Source organism: Chenopodium album, chromosome 21, assembly GCF_948465745.1.
Source record: "Chenopodium album chromosome 21, dcCheAlbu1.1, whole genome shotgun sequence".
NCBI classification, from domain to species: domain Eukaryota; kingdom Viridiplantae; phylum Streptophyta; class Magnoliopsida; order Caryophyllales; family Amaranthaceae; genus Chenopodium; species Chenopodium album.
Window position 1 is genome coordinate 10,010,001 of NC_137854.1, and position 14,490 is coordinate 10,024,490.

General features: G+C 31.6%; 1 protein-coding gene across 1 annotated transcript in view; it reads right to left on the minus strand.

The window, feature by feature from the left end:
- The window catches only part of LOC145601027 (uncharacterized), a 6,675-nt gene extending 1,278 nt beyond the window's left edge, over nucleotides 1–5,397 (minus strand). The window contains exons 1-7 of the mRNA XM_081656933.1: nucleotides 5,073–5,397; nucleotides 3,911–4,058; nucleotides 3,614–3,685; nucleotides 3,448–3,519; nucleotides 443–514; nucleotides 204–347; nucleotides 2–82 (exon numbers count right to left, since the gene is read on the minus strand). Of these exons, the coding sequence (XP_081513059.1) occupies nucleotides 2–82; nucleotides 204–347; nucleotides 443–514; nucleotides 3,448–3,519; nucleotides 3,614–3,685; nucleotides 3,911–4,058; nucleotides 5,073–5,163 (680 nt within the window). The 5' untranslated portion in view covers nucleotides 5,164–5,397. The remainder of the gene's footprint in view (nucleotide 1; nucleotides 83–203; nucleotides 348–442; nucleotides 515–3,447; nucleotides 3,520–3,613; nucleotides 3,686–3,910; nucleotides 4,059–5,072) is intronic.
- Between the last annotated feature and the right edge of the window lie 9,093 nt (nucleotides 5,398–14,490).

Sequence of the window (14,490 nt, forward strand, 5' to 3'; positions counted from 1 at the left end):
CAGATTACGAAGGGCAGGAAAGCACCCTTCAATGCGTATGAGTTCCCTAATTGTACCAACTAGATGATTGTTACCAACATCCCTACAAAGAAGAGAATTATTATTATTTAAAATGGTGATGATTGTAACATCATTACCGATCAAGAAAAGAGTATTATCATAATGGGGTGAAAAAAACCAATAGTTTGCTTATAAAATCTTACAAATGCCGAAGATTCTGCAGATTGCCCAATTCTGCAGGAATTCGCCCAACAAAACGGTTTTCATGTAGATATAGATACCGCAGTGCAGGAAGATTTGCCAGCTCCCTAGGAATTTCTCCCTTGAAACTATTAAAGCTCAAATATCTGTGGAGGTAGAATTTAACATCTTCAATTCAAAAAAGATACAAAGAAACAGCAACAAACAAAGAAATTGTACGTTGTTAGTCAAGATTTCTTACAGATGTGTCAAACTTTTCAGTTCACCAATCTCAGGGGGTAGGACATCCTGCAGCTTATTCCATCGCAGATTCCTACAAGGCAAAAACACCAAGTTTGAGAATATGTGATTATCTAAGCAGATAAAATGACTATAATCACAAAAAAAAGGCCAACACTATCTCCACAGCTCATAGCATTTTAACTTGATTTGCCTTTAAAACTGTATGATAATAGAACAGGAATATCATAGCTTTGTTGTCAGGCCATTGGAGTTGCTTTCCATTATTAATTTTGATCCTGAAGGGGATGGCACTGAAGTTTAAAGGAATGATGGTGGTGATGCACTGTTTAATTCTAGTAGGAGGTACGTCAGGTACCACAACTTACTCGCAGAGATTGAGAAATGTGATTTTCCTGCAGAGAATATATGGATTCCAGACTCTTTCTAATGCCAATTTCTTTGGAAGATTTTGATGAAGAAAGCTCATAAAATAAAGAAAAATAAAATAAAATAAAATCATAAGGTAAAGAAAGAACTGGGAGGGTTGGTACATCAACCCCAAATATAAGGTAAAAAGAAATCAGTTGACCAACTATTGCTTCGTTGTCCTTGTATACTTTTTCGAGACTATGATTTTATAATTTATTTTGGTTTTGGTCACTTCAGCAGTAACACGTCGGATGTGTGTTGTTTGCCTAGGAGAAAAAGTCAAGGACAAATGGATTAGGAGGTACAGAAGCTGGATTCCTCAGCAATTTAGCGATGACATGGAAGGAAAGGAGTCAGCAGATTTTGAGTGCATAGCTTGTTAACACCATGAATTCTCCTGCATGATATTTCGTACAGTTTGAACCAAGAGCTTCATGTGAGATGTTAGACATTCTTTCATGATTGTGTAAATAAGATTGTCAATGTTTCTTTGGCTTGGGAATTATTTGGCTGTAATTTTTTTTTTTAAAAAAAATAAATAAATAAATAATAAAAAAAAATTTAGTTCAAATGTTGAAGTTGGCGACAGGGACATGGGATTCTATGGTTGTTAGTCCTTCAACTGTAAATGAGTGACACCCATTTTGTGTCAATACACTAGTATACTACTATTCCTTAATAGAAAAATATCCTGATAACATAAGTTAGATATATGGAGTACAATGTAAAGGGTGAAAAGTGATAACAGAAAAGGCAGAAGCACAAGGAAGCAAAGACTTTTTTGAATAAAACGGTAAGAACAAGTACAGCTGAAAGAGCTATGGGACATGAATCCTTTTTGGGGATGCACTGTATAGGGGGCTAAAGGCCAACCTAAACACCACAAATTCTAGATCACCACATAAAGTCCTTTGAAGGATCGTTACCTAGATCATGTCATCATGTGTATAGGGGCTAAAGCCAGCCCAATCACTACAAATTCTTCTAGGTACCCCTATCTCTAATGGTATCTTGAATTTTCTACACCTCCTCACTTAGAATTAAGGCATCACATCCATATGAATACATGTTCCAAAATCTCTAAACTTTGCTTCATCTTTTCCTCAACTGAGGTAATGCGGACCATTAACCCATATCAGACATCATTCATGTTTGTGCTCATAAGTCATATCCCTAGTATAACCAGGTAACCGGTGGAGCATCCTCATCTTTACTAGCCAACACCCTTTATCTACTATTACCTCCTTACATATATCAGTAGATATTTCATTGAAAAAATAAAAAATAAAGATTCAGGACACTCTCCTGTAAGGCGCGCCTAGGCGCTAGGTGATTAGGGTAGAGAGCCTTTTTTTATCTAGGCGAGCCACATTCAAAGAGGCGCATGAGGAGCACCATGAGGTGCACTTAAGGCGCATGAGGCACACATAGGCAAACTTCTTTAGTTGTTTATATTGTGTACCTCACTTCAAAGAGGCGCACCGAAGCGCGGCCAGGGCACCCCTAGGCGCAGCAGGACCTTCATCACCTCATTGCGCCTTGAGGGCCTTTTTATACATTGATCACCACAATAGATAGCTTGAGGCTATTACTCTCCTTAGTTACTTGAGGCTACTAGTCTCATCCTTACAAAAAAAATATCACTAATCTCAGGCCATCTCCTGTTATACTACTTCTCCTTATAATCAAGCACATTACAAAAAGATAACAAAAAGATAACCTAATATTAAATATGTTTGTAACTACTCAATCAGAGTATTAATTCTGCAAAACTCTAGTTGCTCCCTCCCTAAGAGTTTCATTAATGAGTTTTGTCCACATATGCCATGCTGTCTTGTGTCTCAAGTTGTTTCCTCCTTCAAGTGTAGACCCGTAATGGTGGCTCAAGTGTGTACATCAGGTCCATTACATCTCCCCTTTTTCCTATGTCTTTGTAGATTATAGAAGGGTGAAATATTCATCAACATCTCCAATTCTCCATACCCAAGAAACAATATCTAAAATACTAATGATCCTTAACTTATTTCAGCTTGACAAGCAAATCAATAGCATCCATCATGTCTTTCTTTCAACTTATTTGTTTTTGTTTCACTAAAACTGAAGCTTTTCTCTCTAGAATAAACCCCCGAGTTTCCAACAAAGCGTAAACACAATCACAAACCACTTCACAAGAATTTAATGATTGTCACCACAAAGCACTTTAAAGAACTCTCATTATTGTCACCAAAAACCACTTTAATAGAAATAGTTCTCATTACTGCCTGCTAGTGTTGCTAGTTTACGGTACATGCTGGTACAGACAATGGATACAAAAAAGCGATTCGCCATCTGGTTTTGTTAAACTAATCCAATGTGTACCAATTCACGTGTTTTTTTTATAATAGATTGTGGGGAAGGAACTAAAGTCTCAAGCTGACTCTTCATGAATAGGAAAATTATAAGGAAAGTCACACTATGTACAACAGCATAAATAATCAAGGGAAAACTTCAAATAGATGTCCACTAATCTAGAAGTAATATAGTTCTTAATTCATGCACAGAATATCAAAACAATGGAAAAACCAAAATTATTGAATAAGGACATAAGGGTCATACAGAACTTTCAGGCGCTTCAATCGTCCAATCTGAGGAGGAATTGGCCCAGTCAGCTTATTGTTGTGGAGGTCCCTGTCATGCAAGCATATTTATGTAAATAATGGATTTCAGGTCATCAGCAGCTATGAATGCTAATAGTGTAAACCAAGGCAATAAAGACACTTACAGCCTCTGAAGATCCAACAGATTAGTGACAGCAATGGGAAATGGACCAACAATTGACACTGCATAAACTTCCCTGCAAGTTAAATAAACATTGCAAATCATAAGCCAAAATCAATTCTTTCCTCTGTCTTTGAATTCGTAAAAATATGCAAAAACCTTATAAAAAAAAAGTTCTTATTAAGGAGGAAATGCTTTTTGCATAGCACTTTTCTTTATGTAATAATTCAAAAATAAGAGACATTTGCATAATCCTAGAAAAAAAAAAAATTATGATAAAGAAGGAGAAAGTTTGACATACAGTCCTGTAACTACTCTATAATCCCCTTGAACAGAACATGTTACACCAGACCAAGGAGGCAAATCACCATCTCCACATGGATCATCACCAACCCATGAATAAACGACCCTCCATCCAAGTGATGACTTTATTTCATTCAATGCTTTCACTGCAAATACATAACTCGGTAAGTTTAAAACTCATTCAAGAAACCCTAAACAAAAAGAACCCAATTAGACCAAGGGAGTCCAAGCAAGCCTACATCAAGCATTTGATAAAAAAAAAAAATATATATATATATATATATATATATATATACATATATACAAATGGGGTGCCTTTTGAATTAAGAGTCAAATTTCATTTTGGGGAGCTCCTTCAGACTAAAAAAGCATCTTTGTCATTTCATAGATACAGAAGCTTACATGTCTTCAAAAAAAAAAAAGATACAGAAGCTTACATCCAACCCCCTACCTTGCCGTAACTTCGGTCTGCCTAACTCACTAATGGAGGATCAGAAGCATATACAAATGGAATGCCTCTTGAATTAAGAGTCAAATTCCATTTTGGGGAGCTCCTTTGGACTAAGAAAGCATCTTTGCCGGTTCATAGATACAGCAGCTTACATCAAACCACCTACCTTGCCGTAACTTAGGTCTGCCTAATTCACTAATGAAGGATCAGAAGCACACAATCTATTCATGTTATCGAGATTACAATGCTCCAAATCATTGCTAATTGCTCGTCTCAAAACAGGAAAAGTACATCCATCAATAAAAACAACGCTTGAACTCCAACATTGTAACCCTAATTAATCAAACAAGATATATACAAAGCCACACCTCAAACTCGAATAAGGAGATTAATTTCCACACAAAATAAACAGCACAATTTCGGAATTTGTTTCGAAAAATGGTAACAACATCCTCCCAATAACATCAACATCACTTAAAATAGAAAATCTACAATAACATATCATCCTTAAAAGAGAAACCCCGTTTCCCTATCTTTCACAATAGATCAAACAGATAACAAAAAAGGGGATCTTTTCCAGTTCCAAAGGCATCAAACACAAATCACTCATTCCCAATATATAAATGATCATAAATGAACAATCAATCAACAATTTAGGGATTTTAGATCAAACCCCAAAAATAAAAACACAGAAAATAGAGAAAATTACCATCACGTTTAAGGGTTTTAGATGAAACGGCATTGAAAAGCAGCGGAATTAAAAGGGCGAAGAGCAGAATTGCAGGAGGCCAATTCGCCATTTCCCAACACTAATTCAAATTGTAATCCCTCTTTCTCTGATCAATCAAACAATCGATTAAAAAAGGATGAGATCTTGGGGATTAATCGAAAATAATGATAACGAAGAATAGATGAATTTCTGGTGAAGATTGAGCTTCTTTGATTTCCGTAATTTCGACAAGCAATGTGGAGTGAGAGTGTCGGTGTTAAGTGGAGTGATCTCTCTTTCTCTTCTGTTTCCACCCTGTGTGAAAAATGAGTGCTCGCTGAGTCTGTCTCGTGTATTAACTGGTATGATGAACATAAACTCGTCGTTTTTGGGTCTCTCTCGTTTCAATTTGGTAAAATCCGAGCAAGTCTCAATTTATCTCCTTGATAAACAAATATTGTAAATTAATAATGACTATTTTTTTTTTACTACTTGCATAAACTTTGATTTTCTCGTAAAAGTCGGTTATTGGGTACACAATTTCTAGATGTACCCAAATGTATTAAATCTCGATAGTTTTTCTAGGGCAAGGGAGGGGAGTGTTATGGGGGTGGCGGCAGCAGGGTAGGATGGGGTATGGGACGCCTACGGTGGGGGTGGGGCTGTAGGGGTGTTGGTGATAGGAGGTGTTGGCTGAGTTAGTGTTTACGGTTTTTAACTGACACATGTGCATGGTAGGCCCCACTAACGAATTCCGTTAGGGGTGGTGAAAACTAGTTTTCTTTTGGTTTAATCGTTAGGCCTTAGGCCTCCTAAATGAAATTTCAATAATATGCGTGAGAATAGTACCACAATGCATAGAGAGAGTTATACCACGATGCAAAATGGTGAATATTATTTAACCGTTGTAGTTTTGATGAAGGAAACATCTACATGATCAGTTTTCTTTGTATTTGTTAATCTAGAGTTCATGTGTAGGTGTCGTATGCCTCTTTAATAATGAATTTGATTTTTAAAATAAATCCTTTTTTTTAGTGTAGTGTAATTTTTTTTTTTTTACCTAAGTTATATACTCCGTACTACATATACACGTACTTATCGTTGCCAATTGAAGAGCGGCATGTCTAAATGGCCAAAGCAACATAATATGTTACACGATTAGCTTTGCAATAGATACATGGCAAGAAGTTCCATAATATCATCCAATGGCACTGGACCTTACTATACCTTGCAAAATATTAATAACAAGAATATTATCATCCTTGGCCTTGGCATTATAATTTACAATTACATCTTGTTATTTGTTGCTCATAGATTTGGAAAAGGTAGGTATTGTAGGAACCCATGCAACAAATAAAAATGGAAACTGACATGCAATTGCAAGGATGTAAAAATATGGCCCATTTTTAAAGTGTAGTACTTCATATATCACAACTTTCATGCTTGATTTAAGTCTTCGGATTTCTCACAGTGAAAGTACTACAAAGTTGAATATGGATGTCTACTACTGTCATGGCAAAACCAGATTAATTGACAGGTATATGTCGTACATCATCTTGTGCAATAACTATTGTTCATTGATAGAAAAATGATATAAACGAAATTTCATCTCAAGCATTAGATATCACACATCCAATACTTCAACCAACTAAACTAAATGACATTCACGTATAAGTGCGTAACACTGCGGCAACTAACATTAGTATAATGGTCATACACGCACACAACAATTAGCAAACCAAAAATTATACTAGTATGTACGAATTTGCACTTCGATCGTTCCTATAATGTTATGGACTATGGTGAGCATAACCTAATGATTTATTAGTCGGCATACTAGTGGAATATTGAATTAGCCACTAAAGTATGTTTGATGATCATGAAGCCAAATTATACATCACATTCTACTAATTTAACACTACATATGATCATTATTACGAAAATGACCACTGACTTAAAAGTTAACCCACATTACAACTTTTAATTGAAAACCGGCCAGATAAAAGAGGTTTGTGTTGAAATTTTGGACCTTAATTAACACAAATTATATGTCAAATAGGGTGACATAAATTTCACGAAAAACAACGGTTATATAAATGTGTTTAGCTATTTCTAGAAAAAAAAATCTATAAGATACTATGGCATGCATAGATGAATAATATGTGAGTATCAATCAATAACTATATACTAAAAGACACACCAGCAATGACACGTGTCATTTTCTGGTGTGTCCTTTTTTTTAAATTTAAAAAAAAAAATTATATAACAAATAAATCCTTTACATATATAAAGCATAATAAAATATTTAGTTTTTTTTTTGGTGCAAATAATAAAATATTTAGTGTGTCTTTCCAAAAAAAACATATTGACAATTATCTACTTAAGTAAAAAAAAAAAAAAAAAATTCTTATCATATTAGTGACATGGAGTATTTGTTTTAGGAATAAAAAAATATTCTTATCATATTAGTGACATGGAGTATTCGTTTTAGGAATGACATTATATATGTACAAATTATATATGTATGTAGTACGTACTATGTTTATTACAATAGGATTATAAATTTTTCATGAAGCTTTATATATTATATGTAATAGAAGCTAAGCTACAAGCTTCAATAATGAAATGCACATATCACATCAACTAATGAAACTTTAATTATTTTTTTTGAATAATTTATGATTGGAATTTTAATCAATTTATACTCTACTATAATTAACTATGGATACTTCAATCAAACTTGCCAAAACTGACGCATGTTGATTTTTTTTTTGTTTTAATATAGTGTTAATTTAAAAAATAGTTATTGAAAATCACCGTGCGTGTTCAAATTGAAGAGGATAGGATCCTAAATTAGCAAAAATCTATCTTCATCAATCATCAATCAATAACATAATACTAAAACAGACACCAGAAATGACACGTGTCATTTCCTGATTCTGTCATTTTCCCTCCAAAAGCCTTTTTTATTTTTTTGGGTAAAAAAATCTCATACCTAATATAAATTATTTCTCTATAATTTTAGTTAAACTATATGCTTAGTATATCAAATCTGTCATTGAATATATTTGAAATAAAATATTTCACACATGTAGATATTAGGAACTATTCAACAGTAGTGAATATATCACAATAATAGGAAATATCCTATACCACTATTCTTTAATAATGAATCAAATTAATTCCTTATTTACAATATCACAATAATAGAATTCTTATATAATACTTTACTATAACAATAGCACAATATATGCACGGTTTGGTGAATCATTACATTTACTATAATAATGGACAATATAACTATGCATGGTTTGGTGAATCATTATAAAAGATAATGTAATTTGCTTGATTTCTCATTATCAAACTATGGAAATATATACACAATACAAGTCAACTGCAAGCCTACAACTTAGGCAATTAACCAGTTAGGCCATTTACATACTATGAAAATATATACACAATACAGTACTATTCTTTCAAATTAAATCTTAGATAGTTAGATGAATGCACATACAAAATGTTAAGTTCTGATATAATACGCACAAAATGATTAGATTTTATATGACATAATTTCCTATTGATTTGATTTTCATACTACTTAACTTAATTAAACAAAACTTTTTTTTTTTTTTGGTTAAGTTTCAATAATTTATCCAAATCTATGAATGAATGTGTTTTTGAGCCACAAACATCTTTTTATCATGGCAACAAATCATGGTTATGGATTGTACCTTAAAAACCTTTTCCTATTGAAACTGCTTCTTTGGAAATGGTGCTATGTTGTATGTAATCTAAGGGAAATTATTTTAGCACACCTCTTTGTATTGTGAGAGTACAGTTTTCTATGCTCTACTCACATAAGGGTGTACCAAAATCAATTTCCGTAATCTTAGTATTCATACTCCTTACAGGTTCTATTGCATTGTCAGAGACATTTGTTATTCAATTTGGTTGTTGATGTTTTCATTTTTTTGCATTTTCATAACTACTTTTTTTTCTTCTTGACATGGCATTTGCATAACTACTTGGCTATATCATCTGAAGCACTTTTGGGGCCTAAAGTTAATTACAAGTTTAAAAATAAAATAAAATAAATAAAATAAAATAAAATAAAATAAAATCTATTTTATAGTCTACTTGAAATAAGAGTCTTAATTATTATCATGCAAAATTATTTTGTTTCTTTTAAACAAATATGATACCATTGCCTTTAAGGGCCTGTTCACATTTACTTAATTTCAGTTCAGTTCAGTTCAGTTCAGTTCCAATCAGTTCAGTTCAGTTCAGTTCAGTTCAGCTCTTAATTTCCCCCTCACATAAAATATTCATTTCAGTTCGGTTCAGTTCAAATCAGTTCAGTTCAGTTCAGCTTCAATCAGTTCAGTTCAGTTCAGTTCAGCTCAATTCAGTAAATATGAACAGGCCCTAAATTTATTCTTAAACTGACGATTAAATTTGTTTATTTTTTGACGAGACATCTGCTGGAGTTAATGATGAAATTGGACTAGACATTGTTGACATAATCACAAGTTATGGACTCTATGTGTATCTTGCTTATATACTCTATGAAATAAATTAGATAAATTGAAACATTTTTAAAGCGATTAGTGATCAACTATCTTTAGTTTACTATTCTACTTTATTTATATATTTACTTTATTTAAATAGTATATGTTTTACGTTTTGTATTATTCATAATTTAATTAGGTCTCCGATATTCATTGCATATCTTTGATATTTTTTTATTTATTTTGTTTGTTATATAGCTATATAATTAATGTATAATTTGGTTTGGACTTACCGTGCATGGCACGGGTCCTAAACTAGTAAAAGAATAATTTTCAACATGTTTACCATTTCAAAAGACTAAATATATGATTCCATTAGTTGTTGATAATTATGCTATAAAGGGAAAATTACCATTCCGTGATTATGAACGCACTAGAAGGAAGTAGATATAGATTGGCAAACTAAGGGCATGTTCATATATACTAAACTGAGCTGAACTGAACTGATTGGAGCTGAACTGAACTGAACTGATTGGAACTGAACTGAACTGAACTGAATTGAGCTGAAATGAATATTTTATGTGAGAGGGAAATTAAGAGCTGAACTGAACTGAACTGATTGGAACTGAACTGAACTGAACTAAACTGAAATTAAATAAATGTGAACAGGCCCTAAGTCATTAATCACCAAAACTATTAATGGCACTTGCACAAGTTTTTCTTGAATTTACTCAATACTTCTCACTTTAGTGGTGTACATACATCATACATGTACTCCTTAAACTACTTATTGGCCACACAAACACAGACCCAACATTTTCCATTGTTCTTCTTGTATATTGTCTAATAATACAAATTATAACGCTAGCTTAAAATAGATAAGTCACTCTGACGTATGATCTAATAAAGAGATCTATCATAACTCCAAAATTGAAGCATCATTAAGAGGAAATTTTCATACATAAATATTATACCCCGTAATCCATTACTTGTACTAGTCTTAATAATGTACTCCAATGTATACGCGCATTTAACATGAACAATGATTCAAGATCAACGAAGCTAAAAAGGATGTACGTACTCCGTACAAGCTAGGAATTTGACGAATAAACCTAGTATTCTTATGCCATTATAGTAACTCAATTAACATAAGTAACTAAGTATCTAGCTAATTAAGTAAACAAAACTTAATAATAATATAGAAACAGAAAAAACATAGGAGTATATATACAAAGTAAGAATTGAAGTTGCATCATCATTAATAATATCATCATTAGTACACTGGATATATGGACCCAAAAAAAAGGAACTTTACATGATAATATTAAATGCCACAATGAGCTCCTCATGAACATCAAAAACAAAAACAAAAAATAAAATGACAAAATTGCCCTTTTAATCACAAGATCCTAACTATCTCATCCCCACTACCTTCTTCTACTAACTTGTACATTTACTTCCACCCTCCTATATTTATGGAACCCCCCATGAGAATCTTCTGATCTTCTCAATTACACCCAATTTTTTAAAATTAACTAAAATTAATAACAAAATATTTAAAAAATCAAAATTTAAAAAAATAACTCGTACCATTTCCATTATTGTTTCCCTTGCTCAACTTCGAATTTACAGAAACAAGCTTGGAAATAGGGTACACCACTCCACCATCACGTACGATATTCCACCCGTACCATATTGATTTAATCTACGAACGCGCTCGGGTTCAAGAAACTTCACCGGAAGAAAAAGAACTCGAGAGGATCGATCTTAATTCCAAATCCGGCCGAATGTATGCTAGGGCATACAAGGAGATGATTTTAAAAAAAAAAAAAAAAAAAAAAAAAAAAAAAAAAAAAAAAAAAAAACGAACTTTTATTATTAATTTTTTTTTTTCTTTGGCAGTACGTAATTACGTAACATACCGCCCTAATAATATCCTACGTACGCAATAAATCAAGAACTCAAACTAACACAAAATATTAACTAAAAAAATATAAAGATCAAAACGACGTCGTTTTTACTTGGTGGATATGATCAGTTGTGAAGAGGGTTAGGACCACTAGGAACGAGCCGTTTTTCGACACCGAAACGGGGGTCAATCTCGGATGATGAGTCGTAATTTGACGATGATGATGACGAAGACGACGACAACGATGGTGGAGGAGGAGGAGGGAACATAAGGTACTGCCGGAACTGAGTGTTACATATTGCAGGTGGGTATTTAGACGGGAAAGAGGCACAATAACGATGTCGAAAAGGCGGCGAAGGCGAAGATGGTGATGATAGTCTTGAAGAGGGTTCAAGAAATAGGGTGTTTGAATTTGAAGAGAGAGAATATGAACAAGGGAGGATGAAGATGAAGATGAAGAGGAAGATTATGGTGGTTGTGAAGAGGAGGGAGATTTTGTTCGTCATCATCATAGTTTGTTGAAGAAGAAGAAGGTAGAGAGAGAAAGTAAGGGAAGATTTTAGAGAGAGAAAAAATAAGGGGAGTTTGTAGTTTGTTGTTGTTTGTTGTTCGTTGAATTGTCACGGTTTTTGAATATAAAGTGGTATTTTGACTTTGGTATTTTTCTGTCTTTCTTGATTTTATAGCTGTACGATGATTTTCTTTTTTTCACTCGGTTTTCAATAATCCTAGCATGTATTGATTTATAAGCTTATAGAAAAGTGGGGAAACCCTAAAAATTTTTAGTTTCTTTCCTTTTTTTTTATTAATTGTTGATTATTTTTCCATATAAAATTTAAGTATTCTAGTCTTTTATCTTTTGTTTATATGCTAGTTTCGCCAACTAAGGCCCCGTTCTTTAGAGCTGCTCTGCTGAAATCTGCTCTGCTGAAATCTGCTCTGCTCTGCTCTACTTAAAATTAATACTTAATATTGAATTATTATAATAATAATGTATATTTAATAATAATAATAATAATAATAAATAATTAATACTTAATGATAATAATAATTAATATTTAATAATAATAATAAATAAATAATATTTAATAATAATAATAAAAATTTAATAATAATAATATATAATTAATATTTAATAATAATAATAATAGTAAATATTTAATAATAATAATATATAATTAATATTTAATAATAATAATATATAAATAATATTTAATAATAATAATAAATATTTAATAATAATAATATATAATTAATATTTAATAATAATATTATTAAATATTAATATTTAATAATAATAATATTATTAAATATTAATATTTAATAATAATAATAATTAATATTTAATAATAATAATATTAATAATAATATAATTAATATTTGATAATAATAATATTAATAATAACATAATTAATATTTGATAATAATAATATTAATAATAATAATATAATTAATATTTAATAATATAAATATTATTAATTATAATTAATATTTAATAATAAAATTTAATGATAGTAGTAGTATTAGTAGTAGTAGTAGCAGTAGTAATAATAATAATTGTAGTAATAATAATAATAATAATAGTAATAATAATAATAATAATAATAATAGTAATAAAAATAATAATAATAATAATAGTAATAATAATAATAATAATATTAGTAATTATAATAATATTAGTAATAATAATAATATTAATATTAATGAAATCTGCTCTGCTCTGCTCGGCTCTGCTTTGCTCTGCTCTGCTCTGCTTCAATCTGCTCTGCTCTGCTCTGCTTTGCTCTGCTCTACCCTGCCCAGAAGGTCAAAAGAACAGGGCCTAAGGCCCTATTCTCTTCACCTTAAAAAAATAATATTAAGTAAATAATTTCAGTTTAGTAAAAATAAGTTCAGTTCAGTAAAATTAACTTCAGTTCAGTAAAATTAATTTCAGTTCAGTAAAAATAAGTTCAGTTCAATAAAATTCAGTTTTCTGAAAGAAGAATTATAACAGAAAATCAGTAAAAATAATTTCAGTTCAGCAAAGATAATTTCAATTTAGTAAAATTAATTTAAGTTCAGTAAAAATAATTTCAGTTCAGCAAAGATAATTTCAATTTAGTAAAATTAATTTAAGTTCAGTAAAAATAATTTAAGTTCAGCAAAAATAATTTCAGTTTAGTAAAAATAATTTCAGTTCAGCAAAATTAAGGTGAAGTAGTGTACGGGGCCTAAGTTAATACTCAGATCGTAAAGAAAGATAACTTTAGGTCATGTTTGTTTGACAAAGCTCAATGTATAGTAGAAGTATAAGATAACTATGGGTCTAGTTGTTAGATGTGGCAGTAGTTACTAATTGTCAACGAGTTGCTATTAAATTTGAGAGTAGATATTAGTTTTCGGCTACTTCATTGTTCTTAGATTTGAAAGTGGATACTTGATACAAGTTCGACACAAACTGATTGTTGCAATAAGACTAATAAGAATAAAAAACGTTAATTGTACTTTAAAATTAATCTTGTACTCCCTCCGTCCCTAAATTACATTCCTCTTTGGAAAATTACACGGGAATTAAGGAGGAAAGAATAAGACAAATAACAATAATTAGATAATGCAATGGGAAGTACAAAGATAGATTAGTTATTAGGGCCTGTTCACATTTACTGAACTGAGTTGAACTGAACTGAATTGAACTGATTGGAGCTGAACTGAGTTGAACTGAACTGAACTGAACTGATTGGAGCTGAACTGAATTGAACTGAAATGAATATTTTATGAGAGAGAGAAATTAAGAGCTGAATATAACACGTGTACATTAGAATTGAACAGTATGTTCTTTCTACAACCATGTACATTAGAATTGAACAATATGTTCTTTCTACAACCATGTACATTAGAATTGAACAATATGTTCTTTCTACAACCATGTACATTATGATACAACATAATGTACATTCCGCAGCGGATGCACCATGTGGATCGTGCATCCGCCTGTAGGAACCACCCATTAATTAAAGTC